An 18,825-nucleotide genomic window follows, 5' to 3' on the forward strand; every position below is an offset into this window, starting at 1 on the left:
TGCACCCCTGCGAAACGAGTGAAACTATTCTTAGAAGCGGAGAATATCGAAGTGATGAAATGGCCAGCCCAGGGCCCTGATCTGAACCCAACTTAGAATCTCTGGAAGATAACTGGCAGCAAAATTATGACAAAGGAACGTGCTACAGTTACCAAATTGTGGAAGAAGCTCGAAGAATAGTAGAACAAAATCGAGCCAGCGCTGTGTAGGACATTGGTCGTGTCCTGTGGGCACAGCCGTGCCAAAGTCATTGAAAGCAAGGGCCTCTACATGTGCTGCTAAATTCTGAAAGCTGTAATTGTCAAAAAGCATTGATAAAATTCATTGGCAAGCTGCTTTTGCAGTACAGCTGTTAACAGCTCTCTAATTTTAATCACTGTAGTTTTCCAAATTTAAATGGTTTTTGTTGAATTACTTTTTTTTGCCTTGGCAGTATTTTTTAAACATTCTAGTACCTGCAATTGCTCCGTCCTGGGTAGGACGTTAATCTGCATCCGTCCCTGCATGTAGGCCCTCCAACCTGCAGGGAAAAACTTGGGGGTTGGTGGCAGAATTGGCACTCCAGCCACCATAAAATAAAAAACCTCACACTGTTCCACTCCATCTGAACTAGCGTGGTGCTGAGGTATCACCCGTTGCATGGCTGCACTCGGGTCCTAATCTGGATCCTAAGTTGGTTTGTCATGTGGTGGGTATGGCAATGCACTGTACCAGTGCATGCTCCCAACCTCCTCCTCCTGTAGTACAGCTGTAATCATACCTACAGCTACTATGATTTAAAATTTTTAGCAGTAACAGTCACCAATATTTGAAAGAAACAATTTTTCATAAATTGTTCTCTAAATTTTGCCAGCGTCAATTGAAGAGAATGTAATTAAACAGATGACTCAAAACCATTATACTTGTTCATTTAATTATTGAGGAGAATGATCCGGTGTTACACACTTTTTCACACACAAATATGTCAACCTCAGGGATTATCAGTTCATCTGAAGAAGAAATTCAGGTCAGGTGTTTCAATCAATGGGATGATACCCAGGTGTGAGCAAGGGAGGCCCTGCCCTATTTAAAGAACATACAGGTACATCAGGGTCTTCATTAGCAAAGTGTGTCGTGCAACGATCAAAGGGAATTTCTGAGGACTAGGGTAAGGGTGAGTTGATGATCCTCAGCAGGCTGGAAAATGATTTTATAAAACCATTTCTAAAAACTTTGGACTTCACCATTACACTGTATCACACACATGTGTTTAGGAGGCAATCAACAGGTCCTGAGGTGAATGGTTACAAGATGGGGGGTTATATTACGGTGCTAATAAGTTTGATGCTTACCCCATGCCCCGTGTGGATGATCTCCTCGAGAGGCTGGGTGAAGCTCACTTTCTAACTACTCTTGACATGACCAAAGAGTACTGGCAAATTCCCTTAACGGATTCTGCTAAAGAAAAGACCGCTTTTAGTACCCCTAGTGGACACTGGCATTATAAGGTTCTTCCATTTAGATTGCACGGGGCACCAGCGACTTTTCAACGTCTGGTAAATACACTGGTATGGCCCCACAATTTCTATAGTGCTGCATATTTCTGGCACACGGAATGATCATGTAAAGCACATGCGGTCCATTCTCACCACCCTAGCTAAAGCTGGGCTTCGTATTAACCCTAAGAAGTGTTTCTTCGGTTTACATGAGGCCAAATATTTGGGCTATCTAGTGGGCGGTGGTTCAGTTCAGTCACAGTGTTCTAAAATTGATCTGGGCTGGGGGGGCGTGGGGGGTCATGTCACACACGTGTTTAGGAGGCAATCAACAGGTCCTGAGGTGAGTGAATGGTTACAAGATGGGGGGTTATATTACGGTGCTAATGCCTCTCTTTCTAATCCTACAGAACTAAAGTAGAGAAATAATTCACATACCCACATCAGACACTTCCTCATTCACTACCTTACCTCCGGTTATCTTTGATGACATCACTTCCAATCCCACCATGATGACGTCACTTCCGGCTCACGTGGATGATGGCACTTCCGGTCCCGCCATGATGACGTCCCTTCCTGCTACTACCATTTCCTGTAGCCATCTTGACCAATATATAAATGCCGACAGAATCTCCACCTTGGTTGTCGATTGTCTGCTATCTTAAATAGTCATCTTGACCGTTTTCTGGGCTCAACAATATAAGAGGCCAATCCCCAAACCTTTATAATAGTATTTGTGAATTATTTTCATCACAACTGTCACACAGATTATATACAAATGAAGGAAATCCAACACCACTGATACCCTCCCCAGGAGTGATCAACCAAGAAAGATCATTTTGAGAGAAAGCATGGAAGGTCATAAAGAATCCCATGGTAACATCTAAGGATCCGAAGGCTTGTCTTGCATAGGCTAACGTCATTGTTCAGGAGTCCACCATCAGCAGAACATTGAACAACAATGGTGTGCATATTCAGGTGCAAGGACAAAGCCACTATTCTCCAAGAAGAACATTGCTGCCTGTTTGAGAAAAACCATGGGGATAAGCCAAAAGGCTATGGAAAGAATGTTCTGTGGATGAGTGAGCCCATAATACAACTTTCTGGCTAGATTGAGAAGTATTATGCTTGTTGAAAAACAAACACTGCATTCCAATATAAGAACCTTATGGTGGTGGCAAGATCATGGTTTGGGCCTGCTTTGTTGCCCCTGGATAGAAACAGCTCACCATCAATGATGGACTATGGAATCTGAATTGTACCTGCAAATTCTACAGGAAAACATCAAGGTATTCATCCATGAACTGAAGCTCAAAAGAAACCTGGGTCGTGCAGCAAGATAACAACCTTAGACATACAAGTCATTCTCCCAAAGAATGGTAAACACAGAAGAAATTTCATGATTTTGAATGGCCAATTGAAAGTCTTGACCTTAATCCTACAGAAACATTAAGGAAGGACCTGAAGTAGGCAGCACTTTTAAGAAAGCCCCCGCAGTATCTACAAGTTGAGTCAGTTCTGTAAAGGGGAATGGGCTAAAGTTCCAACAAGTCGATGTGCATAGATGGTCAGCAGTTGCCGGAAACATTTAGCTGAAGGTATTGCTGCACAAGGGGTCATACCACTTACTGAAAGAAAAAATGTACATACTTTTCACACACAAATATGTAACAAATAAATCCTTCTCCACAATGAACAACTGTACTGTTTTTGTGTAGTTTGTTTAACTGGAAGGCAGCACAATTACGCAATGGTATTGTTGCCTTCCAATTGCCTCTAAGTAAGGAGACCAGAGTTTATGCACCAGGTTCTCCCCGTGTGGAGTTTGTATGTTCTACCTGTGTCTGTGTGAGTTTCCTCCGGGTGCTCTGGCTTCCTCCCATAGTCCAAAGACATGCAAGTTAGGTGAATTGGTAATGCTAAATTGGCCCTAATGTGTGTTTGGGGTGTGTTCATCTGTTCGTCCTGTGATGGACTGGCGCCCTATCCAGTGCTGGTTCCTGCCTTGCACACTATGCTAGCTGGGATGGGCTCCAGCAGATACCCACTACCCTGTTTAGGACTAAGTGGGTAGAAGATGACTGGGTGACTGTCTAACTGGATTCTCTTTATTTAGTTTTAGGAATGGCATAAAAATCTGACCTTGTTTTAGGTCATATTTATACAGAAAGAAAATTCTAAAGGGTTTATAAACTTTCTAGCATCACTGTAGATAAACTACAAGATTTAAACAAAAATCCAATCAAGTAACTGTAATGTTAACCAGTAAAAAAGCAAAAGTAGAGACATTAGTTCCCACCATTTCTTCTTCCTCCTCCTCTTCATCTTTTTCCACTTCTATGTGTGGGTCGATGTACTTGATTAACCTGTTCCAAATTGTTCAGTCCTATATCTCTTCCCCAGTCAGACTCTTTTCCTTCAGAACTTCTTTTACTTTATCCATCCACCTCCGCTTTGTCCTCCCTTACTTTCTTTTTTTTTTTAATTAATTTTATTGCAATCCATACAAAGCAATCAAGTTTTTACAAAAATAAAAATTGAGTTAAGAACAGATCGATCCCCACCCCTGAGAGAGAGCAAGCCAAACGGTGTTAAATTTAAGGCTTGTAAACATACCTAAATTAATAAATTCTCTGTGCTTTATGAACCTATTTTAATATTAGTGATTAGATCCTGCCATGATTTGAAAAAAGTCTGTATGGATCCTCTAACTGAGTATTTGATTTTTTCCAACTTCAAATAATATAACACAACAGTTTCCCACTGACTTAAAGAGGAGAGTTTGGGTTCTTCCAGTTTATCAGAATAAGTCTGTGTGCCAAGAGTGTAGTGAATGCAGTCACAATTTGTTTGTCTTTCTCCACTTTAAGACCCTCTGGAAGAACACCAAACACAGCTCTTAATGGGTTAGGAGGGATTGTAAGTCCAAGGCTGTATGAAAGGTAATAACAAATTTTTGTCCAGAATAATGTTAATTTGGTGCAGGACCAGAAAATGTGACCTAGTGAGGCTGGGACTTGGTTGCAATGTTTGCAGGTTGGGTCATGCCCTGGAAACATTTTGGAAAGTTTTAGTCGAGACAGATGTGCTCGATATATAATTTTGAGTTGTATAATTGTATGCTTTGCGCATATGGAGCTCGAGTGAATTCTCTGCATTGCTACTTTCCACTCCTTTTCTGATATATTAATTGAGAGATCTTTTTCCCAGTGTCCTCTTGGATCTTTGAAAGGGAGGGATTGTAAAATGATTTTATATATTGTAGAGATGGAGTCTAAGTCTTTGAGATTGAGCAATATTTTTTCCAGCATGGATGAGGGTGCAAGATGAGGAAAATCTGGAAGGTTCTGTTTAACAAAGTTCCTGATTTGAAGATCATCAAGATATCATCTGCATATAATGAGATTTTCTGTTCCAGTCCTTCTCTGCTAATCCCCTTTATCTGATCAGTATTTCGACAATGTATTGCCAGTGGTTCAATGGCAATCGCAAACAGCAGCGGTGACAAGGGGCATCCTTGTCTAGTGCCACGTTCTAGTTTAAAGTAGTCTGAGCAAATGTTGTTGATGCAAACTGAAGCTTCTGGGTTAGTATACAGTAATTTAATCCATGCACAAATGTTTGGGCCAAACCCAAACTTCTCCAATGTAGTAAAAGGTATTTCCATTCAATTATGTCGAATGCTTTTTCTGCATCCAATGATAATAATATTTCTGGGGTGTTTGATTTAGTTGGTGAGTATATTACATTAAACAGGCGTTGAGGATTTGAAGATAAGTGCCGGCCCCTAATAAATCCAGTTTGGTCTTGTGATATTACCTGCTGCCTGCTGCTTTCCTGCCTTGGAGTGACTTTATAGCATCTAGTAATTCTGATAACGCCAGAGGTTTATCAAGTTCCTCCACACTAAAAGCACCCATTTGTGGTATCGTTAATGTATCCAGAAGTACATTATATTGTGTATTGTCTTCTTTAAACTCAGTAGTATATAGGGATTTATAGTAGTCTCTGAAAGTGTGCATTATATTTTTGTGTTCGACGATTTTATCTCCGTTCGCGCTGGTGATTACTGAGATTGCGTTGTGCACTTCTTGCTTGTGAATTTGTTGAGCTAAAAGCTTATTAGCTTTCTCTCCATGTTCATAGTAATGATGTCTGGATTTATGAATTAGTTGTTCAGTTTCTTTAGTTGTCAAGAGGTTTAATTCTGAATGTAGAGCCTGCCTTTTCCTATGTAGAGTCTCGCTTGATAGTCTGGCATGTTCTTCATCTATTTTAGTAATTTGCTTTTTATCTCTGCTACTTTCTTGGCTTCGGATTTATTTCTGTGGGAAAGATATGAGATAATCTGTCCTCTTAAGAAGGCCTTAAGAGTTTCCCAGAGTATTCCTGCAGAGATCTCGGAGATGTATTTGTCTCTAGAAAGAATTTGATTTGTTTGGATATAAATTCAGTACAATTCTCGTCAGCTAATAGAAGCGGGTTACGGCGCCATCTGCGGGATGAGTGTATGGGGCTTAGTAATTTTAGCTCCAAGATCATAGGTGCATGGTCAGAAATAACAATAGCATCGTATTTGCAAGATTTAATCTTAGGCAAGAAGTTATTGTCTATAAAGAAGTAATCAATCCTTGAGTAGCAATGATGTACTGGTGAGTAGAAAGAATATGTTCTTGAATTTGGGTTTAAAACCTCCAGGGTCTGATAAGTTGTGATCAGTTATAAACTTTGTAATTATCTTTGCGTGTTAGATGCGTTCCCCTGTGGAGGAAGTCCTATCTAAAAGTGGATTTAGAACACAATTAAAGTCCCCAGCCATTATAACTTTATGAGTGTTCAGATTGGGAATGGATGCAAATAAATTTTGTATAAATTCCTTATCATCAACATTAGGTGCATAAACATTTATCAAAATCATTTTACAGTTAGATAAGTCTCCCATGACCATTACATATCTCCCTTCAGGATCCAATACTACATCTGATGCTACAAATGGTACTGTTCTATGTATGAGAATTCCCACACCTCTAGTTTTCTTTGTAAAACTAGAATGGAACATTTGCCAGTCCAGTCTTTTGCAGCCGGAACTGATCCTTGCTTAGTAAGTGGGTTCCTGTAAAAATACTATTTTAGCATTTAGACCTGTTAGGTGAGAGAGTACTTTCTTTCTCTTTAATTCGTGATTCAGGCCTTTAACATTCCAGCTTAAAGTTAACTGTCCCATCATGGAGACACTGATTCTGAGTTTTTGATGTCATTTTATAGTCTTAACTGGAAGTGAGACAGCTTCGGTCTTAATTTCCTATTTCCCCTAGAGTTGTTGCCATGCAGCTTATTATTACGTTGGTAGTTATAATTATAAAGATTGAGAGGATAGATTAGGTATAGATCAGCCTGCTCTCTTTCTCTCCCCCCCTTAACCCCCCACCCTCCCTTTTTGCCTCCCCAAGTGAGGCTAAAACCCACTTCACACAGTCCCAGTCCTCTGACATACCCAGAGACAGAGCACGTCCAAAGCAAAACAAGCCCCAATGCAGCGGCGCTTTAGGGTTAAAAGATAGAGATATCTATTACCAATATAGTCTTAAAAAAAAAAAAAGAGTTTTGCACTTAAAATATATATATATAGTCTACAGCAATTTTAGTGCATTAAGATAATACACCCAGATAATAAACCCGGGATGGTGTTAAAATGTGTCCAGAATAAGCATAACAAGTCTTAATGCAGTAATAGCAATAACAATAAACCAAGGGTATGATATTGAACAGTCTCGTTTAGGGTAGAGATGAAATAATTAGAAAAAAAAGAGAAAAAGAATAATTAAGCACAATAAAACATAAACAGGATAGCGCCTAGTAATACTAAGTAATAATGAGAATATATGCTGATAAAAACCCGTATTTTAAAACGAATAGATCAGACAGTAGATTATTAATCCTTGCTTTATCATTAACCACCATGACTCACTATTATGTATCAGAATAGTCCCGGATCAGCTTTCTTAATTCCTTTTCTGCTTCTTCCTTGCTAGCGAAGACATAGAATTGACCCTGCCATTCCACTTTCAGTTTTGCCGGATACAAGAGGCTGTATTTGACGCTGGCTTGCGTAACCGCTGTTTAATGTTGTAGAAGGCAGCGCGTTTAGTAGCTGTTGCTGGAGAGAAGTCAGGAAGATATGAATGTGGTTATTTTCATATATAATATCTTCCTTGTTTCTGAGGAGTGCCATCACCTCTAGCTTAAATGATAATCGTTCAAAACGAACTATAAAAGATCTGGGTCTGGGTCTAACGTGTTTGATCGCGTGCGCTGTAAGCGCTGCTATCTCAGATTCTGCTTTAAAGTCGTCCCCGATTATTTTAGAAAAAAATTCAGCTGCGAATTTCACAGGGTTTGAACTTTCTCGATTCTCAGGCAGACCTTCAATTCTGACATTATACCTTCTGCTCCCATCTTTCAGCCAGTCTGTCTCCGAGTTTTTTGCATTCGTAGCTGACATTTACTGCTTTTTCCTCGGCACTGGCAGCTAAATTTTCGGCTATTTCAATCCGATTCGTGAATGTCTCCTTGAGATCCTCCAATTGATCAGTAAGCGTGCTCAGTTTAACCGAGTTTTCCTGAATGCGCTCTTCAATTTTACCCAGCACCTGTCGAAGCTCAAGTTGCACCTCTTGATGCAGCCTTTCATTTGCCTGTTGGAATTCCTGTCGCAGCCATTCATTTGCCTGTTTCAACTCCTGTCTCACCTCCTGTCTTAATTTTTCACTTGCCTTTGCCCTTGCTTTCTCATTAGCCTTCTCGTTTTTCTTTATATCTTGCATGAGCTCAGCGAGCAACACCTTCAGTTCAGACAGTGCAATTGTGCTTCCTTTACCGTAGATGAAGCAGCAGACTCTGCTGTAGCCGGTGTCCCCGCTGCTCCCGGCTCGCGTGGAGTAATTGAAGCCGCGGACTTCAAGGCCCTTTCCAGTTTCAGGTGATCTTCTCCAATCGGCAAGCTATCCAGATCTGCACTCACGATCGCACCTTCGCCCCCCTTTTCGCTCTCAGCCGGCGACGATGTAGTGGACCGTGGTCCCGAGGAGTCTGTGCTTTCGCCCATCTGATCCAGGTCTGTCTCTGAAAGGCTGTATCTTGAACTAGGGCTTGCTGATCTTAGCTTGGGTGTAGCTTTAGTTTTCGATTCTTTCGGACTCCCCTTCTTGTTGGCCATGTTTATATGTGCTTACATATACTGTAGCAGTCCCTCTCGGTTTGAATAAATACAGGATATCTCAGGATAATAAGCAAATAGTATAAAAAATAACACAGCTGCTAGTGGAGCTCCACTTCAGAAGTCCATTTCTCGCATCGGGACAAGACCAACTCCTATGTGTGGGTCAATGTACTTGATTAACCTTTTCCAAATTGTTCAGTCCTATATCTCTTCCCCAGTCAGACTATTTTCCTTCAGAACTTCTTTTACTTTATCCATCCACCTCCGCTTTGTCCTCCCTTACTTTCTGTTCCACTGAACAATCCCCATCATTCTTTGCCCAAATCATCATTGACAATACCACTTCCTTTACTTTCTTAGTTATCCCTCCCACTTTTGTTGTACCTCTGATTCTCTCATTTCTTGTTCTGTACTTTTGTTTGTAACTCATCACTTCAATCTCAACATTCTCATCTCTTCCACATCTAAGTTGTCCTGTGCTCCCTTTAATGCCTATATCTCATCTCCATTCAACATTGCTGCTCATACCACTGTCTTAAAAACCTTACCTTTAACCTTCACCTTAATTCTTCAATCACACAAGAGTCCTGACACCTATTTCTAATTGTTCCACACTGTACTCTATGGGTTATCTCTGCATCTAATTTTCCATCTTGGGCTACCACTGGTCCTAGATATTTAAATTTATCCACTCTTTTCAGTAGCTCTCCCTGCAGGATAACTTCTGAATTCTGATCATCATAAACCTCATATATTCCACCCTCTTCCTATTTATCTTCATTCCCCTATTTTCCAAAGCCCTTCTCCAGTCTTTGAGATTCACCTCCATGCCCTGTTGTCTAGCACTACACAATTTCATAAGCAAAAAGCATGCAACCAACAGGACTGGCCTTTGTATCCCATGACTCAACACATCCATAACCAGATCAAAGAGGTAAGGACATAAAGAAACTTATTTCTTCTACTCCAAAAACAAAAATAGTGTTATTTCACAAAGATATTACCTACTTGCTGCTAGTATCATCATGCATGTGAGTCATCTAGTAACACATAGTGAGAAAAAGATTCAGGAATATAGATATATTTAGTTTTAACACTGAATACCGGGAATTTGTGTCAGTAATACTTCCCAATTCACATTTAGTCCATAGGTCTAAAGAGTCATTATTAACACACGTGCACTGAAATTCTTACTTTCATGTACTAATCAACATGTAACACATCGTTGCATTTTGGCATCATGATTAGTGAGTAGATCTACCTCACCTAAAAATTCTGTCTTCTCAAGGAAATATAATTACCAATAAAGCAAATTTAAATTTGTTCTCCAATTATATCCTTTGACCCCAACTGTCACTTTTGTTCCATTGAAATGCTTTTGAGCTACCCTAAAAGTGATCAGCTTTTGTCTGGCATGTCTAATAAACAGACTGACATGATTCAGCTAATACATGTGTGAATGCCCCGTGGTATAGCCACAGCCCTATTCCTTAGCTTCACAGGGTCAGTGCTGTGTTTCTCTTGCTCTTCTGCACGGGTTACTTTGCTCTCTCTGTCACTGTTTTCATTTTTGAATCTGGCAGGGTTGGGCTGTGTTGTGTTAAGGGGTGGTTGCTTGTTTTAAAAATGTTAGTGAAAATTCAAAGAGCAAATCCCCCAAAAGTTCAGGAAAAAAGCTGTTACATACACAATACAAAAAGGGAAGACATTCTCTTCTCTACAGTGTAACAACTATAGGATGTCATTTAAGTTATTATTTTGTTAACAGTTACAGTATTAGAGTTATTATTTACTGCACTGACCTTTACTTTGATACCACCTTTCATTGTTCACAGTTACAACTGTACCTTATTGGGGAAAGTAAGCCTTGTTTCTTTTACCTAGCCATTGTGCTGGATTGTTACACAAGTTGTCAAGTTAATTGTTGTAGACCTTTATGTGAATTTTCGGTCTAATCTTTACCCCTGTTACAGAGAACTGAAGCTCATAAGACCCGTGGCTTTACATAATCTTAGCTGTCTCAGTCACGTTATATACTTAAAGTTATGTTATTTTTCTATTGTATATTACAATAAGCTTACAGCCACATGGTGCAAGTGACAAGTTACATGACGCTACTCAAGAGCAGGAGGCCATCAGCACAGCAACAAGGCTGTGGCAGTAGCTGACTTTTAAAGCCCTCTCAATATCATGATGGCTGTACCTGATAGGACTAATTCTATTGGTAGCCTCGCATCCATAAGAAACATGAGGGATGAGGTAAACTAAAAAACACACACACAGTAGTGTAAACAAGACAACAGTAAAACAGAAGGGGGTGCATAAACCAGATGATTTATAAAAAGTGCACCATACATGGACCACCATTCCTGTGCTATGCTTCTGAAAACTGGAAATGAAGGACCAGCTTAGTGTTTCCCTTAAAAATACTCAAAGTATGTTAATGATGAAAAAAAATGTAATAGTATAATACTTGATGGTCTTGTTTTATTAATGAAATAATATATCAAGATTAGTTTTTAAGCCTCTGCAGGCAAATATGCTTAACACATTTTGTATAATTAAGATTTAAGAAATTCAACCAAATAAAAATGGGTTATCAGACTGGCAACTATATTAACAAGTAATTTCATTTAGAATACCAAACTAAAATTAAATATGGCAAAATGTGTCAATGTTTCATTTCATTTTTGGTACAAAAATTAGTCATTTTAAAGTATTTTTTTAATGAAGGGAAAGATTTATGAGTAATTGACCCAGTGAATTTCAAATGATTTAAATTTTATCTTCTATAAACAATCATAATCATAATTCTGCCCAGCACTATGACACAAAACACTGAATGTTGCACAACCATGCTGTATGAAAGAAATCTAACAAACGTTTAATGGCTAACCACTTTATTTTTTCCAACAAAAATGATGAGCAAAGTGTAAAGTATTTAAAGATATAAACAAGAAAACTAATGTTTTGCTGGCATTAATAAAAAATAAAAAAACAAAAAAATAAAAAAAAACACACCCGCAATTTGATTAAGCTCCGATACCAAAATTCACGGATATTGCACTTTTTGCTCACCCACATTCTCTGGTGCACATTCCACTTGGTAATTTAAAGCACTATTTCATTTTTATCCCTGACTGAGGTGAAGTGTTCTGTTCCTGAGCATTGTAAAGTCAGGCCAAGTGTTCATATTTACTGTAATTTGCAGTGTGAAACGAAAACAGCACAGGGTGGTTTGAAATCTGACACTGTGTCAGAGAACTGCCTCACAAGCACCAAAACTGTACATTATGCAAGACAAAATCTCTGATAATGAGATGCATATTGTGGTATTCCAAGCAGATAAAAATGGTTATAGTCCTTTTCACATGCTACAATTATAGGTTGCATTAATCTGGAAGTTACAGAGGATATTTGTTTTAAAGAAAGAAGTGGATTCTTGAGTCCCATCACCGATAAAAGGCACTTGGTAAAGGTCAGAATGTTGACGATCAGAAGGTATACATGCGCTTTGATACAACAGATTTGGAACAAAATCCTGTGCTCACTAGGCAAACATTGTAAATGAGATCCACTGAAAGAAAAAAAAAGAAATAAATTCACAAGCAATTGTAGAAAAGAGAAATGAAGTTTGAGATAGCAAATGATTTATTATAATAAGAGTACCAATCACAATTTATATAATAAAATAATTGGCATTATAATTATTAGCCTTGTAAAGGCGTCCCTATATACAATATAGGACTTTTATTTCATTGTGGATGCAGCAAAAGCTCTATTCAATAAATTCTTTCTCTTTATAAAGTAATGCCTAACATGAGTGAAGAAAGCACATAACATTGTCTGAAATGCTGCATCTTTATGAGTGCAGTATAATACACTGATTTACAATTTCAAATTATTAATAAGCGATGTACTGTATAGGAGATTCAAAGTTTTATGAAGGCAGTGGAGTTCACTTCTTGCTCAAATAAGGAAAAGAGTAATGGAATTGGACAGCTGCTATTAACCATAATCTTATTCATCTCTCCATAAATGCAAGAACATAAGGCACCAACATTTTCCCCCCCAAAAAAAGAATCCAGCACCACCTAGTTTAATGAAAGGCCTTATAAGTTAATTTTATAAATTCCTCTGAATGTATTCCTCCATAGAAATGTATTCTGGATGGGACAACACATATCATTTTCCTTTCATCAAGGAAAGCTCAGGCAGAATTTTAACAGAGCAATTATTTTTCTTCTGTCGGGGGAGTTCTAACAATTTTTGTTTTATCAAAACAGTGTCTCCTGGTAAGGACAGTTGTGAAAGCTGCACCAGACATGCACAGGTGTATATACACCTCTGTACACCACGTCACTGGGCTCCATCATCTAAACCCATGGTTTCTCTTATCAGTACTATGTGGATGATGCACAGCTATACCTGCTGCACCCTCTAGAGGACACTACGGTATCAGCTAGTGTCTCTGCTTGTCTTACTGATCTGTCAACATGGATGAGCTACCACCATCTACAGCTCAACCCTGCAGAAAGCAAGCTTCTTGTGATCCCAGCCAGCCTGTTCAACTCTCCATCTCTCAACAGCTTGGCTCGCTGTTGCTAACAATTGCCAAGTCAGTATGCAACCTTGGGGTGGTGACTGATGGGCAGCTACTTTTTTCTGACCACATTTCTACAGTTTCTTGTTCATGCAGATTCATGCTGCATGACATCAGACCTTATGTGACAGAATATGCAGCAGAACTTCTGGTCCAGGCTTTGGTCTTGTCGCGTCTGGACTACTGCAGCTCACATGGTCCAAAATGCATCAGCCCATCTTGTATTTAACCTTCCAAGACAGACATGTCACTCCTGCCTTCAGGTTCCTACACTGGCTTCCTGTAGCAGAACACATTAAGTTCTAATCCCTGCTTGCCTATAGAGTAATCAATGAGTCAGCACCTCAGTATAAGGAGAAACTGGTGAAATGCTATACGCCACCTCTGCATGGTATGAAGACACTTTTCCTGAGTAGTTCCTAGCTGCCCACCTCCTTCCAAACTGATGACTTCCTCAATGTATTTAAGAAGCAACTGAAAACCCATCTGTTCTGTGAATATCTGTCTAATTGATAAAAAAAAATTGTTCTATGATATTTTATATTGTTGGTTAATTTGTTGTTAGATTAAGTTTAATTGCTTAATCCCTACAGATTTTATTTTTTCTCCAGCCGTCTGGAGTTTTTGTTTTTTCTGTCCCCTGGCCATTGAACCTTACTCTTATTCGATGTTAATGTTGATTTATTTTTTATAATTATGTCTTTCATTTTTCTATTCTTTAATATGTAAAGCACTTTGAGCTACTGTTTGAATGAAAATGTGCTATATAAATAAATGTTGTTGTTGTTGTTGTTGCTTTATTGATTGACATCTAGGATTGTAAATGCATTAGTTATTACATCTTTTCACTTCTGTCAATCAACTTTTGTTACCTATCCTACTACACTTGCTGAACAAACAGGCCCTAGCTTAATGTTACTCAATTATGTTTACCTCTTTTATAAGTTGCTTTGGATAAAAGTGTCTGCCAAATAAATAAATGTAAATCTAAAATATCCTTTATAATCTTAACAATAGCATGGAAGGACTTCAATTGAATAGCAGCAAATAACTGAAGATGTAACATTTACTAAACAATAAGCTGAAGGGAAAGAAAAAACATCTACTTTATCTCTAAATACTCAACTCATTTTAGGATCATGCTTTAATAGCCACGGGTATTCCAAAATCAATCAGGGAAAGTTTCTCTGAATATAGAAAAATGCAAGTTTTTCAAGATGCAGGGATATGCAGGGTATACACACATTATCAGAGGTGGCGACCCGGCCGGGACGCCCAGGAGGACCGGAGGAGGGCTTACGCCTTTCCAAGACCATCTGTGGGTGACCGCCCTGGTTTCTTTGGGGGCCACGGGTACAGAGCTTTGAAGCTCCATCCTGTAGGGGCCCATTGTCGCTGCCAGGGGGCGCCCCCATGCCTTTGGAGCCCTGGACCTCAGCACTTCCGCTACACCAGGAAGCGCTGGGGGGAAGAAGAGCAGGGACATCCGGAGTGCTTCCGGGGATGCAGCCGGCACTTCCGCCACACAGGGGCGTGTCGGCGGGTGATTGCCGGAACCCAACTCCGGGTGATAATAAAAGGGGTCGCCTCCCTTCATTCAAGGAGAGAGTCGGGAGTGGAGTGGACTGAGCTGGAGAAGAGAGAAGGAGGCGGTCTGAAGAGAAAAGCATTGTGTGGCCAGGACTGTGGTGACTTTGGGGGTTTGTGGTGCACTTGGAACTGTATATATTTGTAAATAAACGTGTTTGTAGGTGACATGAACGTGTCTGCCTGTCTGTGTCCGGGCCAGCCTCCACAACATACATATAAGTATATATTATCCCACTAATATAATTTATAAAGGGTTATTTTATTCAATTCACAAAACAGAAAAGAGACAAAGAAATGCATACCTGAGAAAAGTTGAAAGAAATAAGTCCATCTGCATTTGTGTCCATAGACTTGAAAATGCCTGTTACAAAGAAATCATTAGACAATTTTTAATATTTTTATGCATAAGGCAGCTTACATCTTGAAATAGCAGTAAATAACTTCTTTCTTTTACAAGTGCTAGATATTTGTTTTTTTATTTGCATAAAAAAGTGTGGGATAAAATAATATGTTTAACCCTGCATTCCAGTAACCCCTTCACCATATATACATATTAAGAAAAATGTAATTCAGTTGTTACCAGATAGAGCGTCATTTTAATTTCAACAAATTACAGTCAATTAAATACTCACTAAACATGGCCTCGAGGCGAATCAGGCAACAGACAAAATTATCAAAGTCCACAGTCATGTCCTGATCAGCATACCGCATAATTATAAGCTCATGAAGATGCTTGGTCAGCTTGAACCCTGGTTTAAGGGGAGTGGAACAAGATAAGTTATCTCACCAAAAAAATTAATTATTGTCTTAGTTTACTTGAAACAACACAGAAAGATTTACACATAATAGAAACACAAACCAGCAGATTCAAGTGCAAGGCGCATCTCATAGGAGCTCATGGTGCCTGATTTATCCAAGTCAAAGTCGCGGAATATTTGCTGAAATATTAAATAAAAGCTATGTTAATTTCAAATTTAGAAATTTGTTGTGCAAAGTACAGGAAAAAACATATTTCTTCAAATGTTTGTTTATTAAGAGGAACAAACATATACAGCACCAAACAGCAGAATAAAAGGTTTTATCTTGTCCTGGCAACCACTCCTGCACTGCTTTCTTCACGTCATCATCTGTCTTGAATCGACAACCACCCAGATGTTTTTTTTAGTGGTCCATAAAGGTAGAAATCACACGGTGCTAAATCTGGCAAATAAGGAGGATGTGACAATACCTCAAACTTCAGTTTTTCCAGACAACCCTTGATGTTCTTGGCTGTGTTTGGCCTGGCGGGCATTGTCTTGCAGGAGAAAGGACTCCTTGATACAGCAGTCCCCAGTGCATGGATCAAATAACAGACTTCATCTCCAGCAAGTCAAAGTAACTTGCACTGGTGACTGCAGTACCCCTTGGCATGTTCCACAATAACTCGGGTGCACAAGTAGTTGTGAGAACAAGACAAAACCTTTTATTCTGCTGGAATCCAGACACTTCAAAGCAGGTGGCACAAGTGCAACGAGAAGGGTGGAGACTACATTGAGAAATGACAGTGTAAGTGTTGTTAAGGTTCATTCCATTTTCTAATAAATCCCATGTTCTAACTCCCCCTCATAGACAGAACAAGACTGTTTTGAACTAGATCTGAAAGTCATTTTAAGAGTACATTTGGCCTAAGAAATTATAATGTACAGTATTTCTGGAGGAAGAAAAGATGCACTTACCAGATAACGTTTAATTTTATTCCAAAGAACGTGAAACTCAGCAAGGCCAAGTTTTCCACTACCATCTTTCTAATGTAGGGCAAGTTAAGATTTCAACACAACAAAGTTGTCAATTTTTAAGGAACTTCACTTTGCATTTTGCACCCAGTGCTCCTTACTCAGTGGTTTAATGTCAAAATTGTAGTGATAATCATGGAACCATTATGGTTAAGAGAATGTGTTCTTTTTCTGTTTCAATGTTACTGTACAAACTTCACTTTGCAAATGAATTTTGGCTGTTGATTTCCAAATAAATATTAAAATGCAAACTTAAACAGAATGCAAACTATTTCAGAACAAATCATTAAAACATTTCCCAGTCTTAATTATTACCCCAAAAACCATTCTATAAATGTACAAAAAGCATGTCAAGGAAATGCAATATGCTATCAATGCTATCGGCAATGCATGTTATCTGAAAGTGAAAGTTGTAAATAGTGAGTGACTAATCCCTGAAAGTGAAATGGGAAATGGGACACTTAAGAAGGCAAAATTTTTTACATAAGACTAATTTCTTTTTATGCATTCATTAACGTAAGTGCTGCCAGGAAATGTGTATTATGTGCTTACTTCTCTGACCTCCTGCTGATTCCAATATTTCTTGTTTATATCCATCTATTCATTATAAGGAACCAAACAGGTGTCTTGAGCCAGAGAAATATTAACGTGGTAAGCTGTATTATGGCAGACTTGAAATCATACACTAAAATCCTTACAGATGACTATAATTAGCTTATGATATGAATTTATTATGATATATTACAATATGTTAATATTGCATATGAAGAATAATCATATACATTATATTTAATAAATATTATTTATGTTTAGTTTCAAGCAGTAGTAAAACAGCTGACATTTTTAGGTTTTAAAATCTAATAGAAAAGATATTACAGAAGAAAACCTGGATTTTACAGTATTAAGAAAAAATGTGTCTAAAAATGGTGGAAAAGTAACTTTTTTCAAGGTAGACTTACAGTACTTCCTATCACATGATTATATGGCAGTACATTATGCATATTATAACAGTGCCGTCGACACTGTAATAAATGATTCAGCACAGCTCATCCTAAAATTAGTTAAACTTTAACGGTGCTCTTTGTTTTATATTGCCAATGATATGAAAGGTGTCATTTTGATGAAAGAACTGTAACATTTCCACTGTTTCCCATAGAATAAAGAATCTATTGAGTATGCTCTTCACGGTAATTAATAAAAGATTATATGGCAAAACATTATATACATTATAACAGAACCATCTACACTGTAATAAATGATTCAGTGCAGCAGATCCTGAAATTGGTTAACTTTTAATGGTGCTCTTTGCTTTTATATTTCAAATAATATGAAAGGTGTCATTCTGTTGAAAGAACTGTGTCACTTCCACTGATTCCTTTAGAATGAGAACTCTATTGAGTATGCTTTTCACAAAAATTAATAAAAGACATTTACTGTATAATATAAAAATATCAACCAGCTTAAATGAATGTCTTACAGAAATGCTCATTAGGGAAGAATTTGGAAATGAGCTGTAGAATAAGGCCACTGTCATAATTCAGTAATTTCAACATAATGCATCACATTTAATTGACTGTAATGACAACTTTCATAGAAACAGAACAGAAACTGGGGAGATCAAAGGAATAATGGAAAGAGAATTAGAAAGTTATTATACTTAATGAGCAAATGAGGTTTTGTACCAGAAAAATCAGCAAAAGTATTTTACCATTGCACAGATAAGTCATTATTAAATGCATTAGTAAATAATGTTACCCATAGATTAACTTACTGAAATTGCTGTTACCACAACAGCATGAAAACTCCAACAGAATTCTGTAATTACTGTGGTGCATAACTCTAGCCTGGGTAAGATCAAGAATGGTATTTCAGTGCAGTAATAATTACATCTGTACTGTCAATACCACCATAATAGTTTTGTCTAGTACCTGAGCAAAGGTGGCATACTGTCATAAAGCCTCCTCTGCGGCAAGCATTGAATTGACTACTTTAAAACTGTGTTTAATAACATGTGATGTGAAGGTAAATGGCCTTCATTAAAATAAAACACATTTGCATAAGGTAAATTTATAAAAGAATATATTTAAATGTTTTCCTAATCTACATATACACAGTAAACATGTTACTTACAACACGAAAATAAATAAATGAACTAAAAGGTTAGGT

The 18,825-nt window shown here is 38.2% G+C and overlaps 1 protein-coding gene across 5 annotated transcripts in view; it reads right to left on the reverse strand.

Annotated features, from left to right (window-relative positions):
* Positions 1–11,577: 11,577 nt before the first annotated feature.
* Positions 11,578–18,825, reverse strand: part of LOC120533753 (calpain-1 catalytic subunit-like) — a 145,947-nt gene continuing 138,699 nt past the window's right edge. For 4 of the 5 annotated variants that reach the window (XM_039760685.1, XM_039760689.1, XM_039760684.1 and 1 more), the window contains 5 exons: positions 16,603–16,671; positions 15,747–15,825; positions 15,520–15,636; positions 15,190–15,248; positions 12,245–12,271 (listed from right to left, as the gene is read on the reverse strand). In XM_039760685.1, the coding sequence (XP_039616619.1) occupies positions 12,245–12,271; positions 15,190–15,248; positions 15,520–15,636; positions 15,747–15,825; positions 16,603–16,671 (351 nt within the window). Of the gene's footprint in view, positions 12,272–15,189; positions 15,249–15,519; positions 15,637–15,746; positions 15,826–16,602; positions 16,672–18,825 lie in introns of all 5 variants that reach the window. The other variant, XM_039760686.1, reaches the window with a different exon arrangement.

This window comes from Polypterus senegalus, chromosome 8 (assembly GCF_016835505.1).
Source record: "Polypterus senegalus isolate Bchr_013 chromosome 8, ASM1683550v1, whole genome shotgun sequence".
NCBI classification, from domain to species: Eukaryota; Metazoa; Chordata; class Cladistia; order Polypteriformes; family Polypteridae; genus Polypterus; species Polypterus senegalus.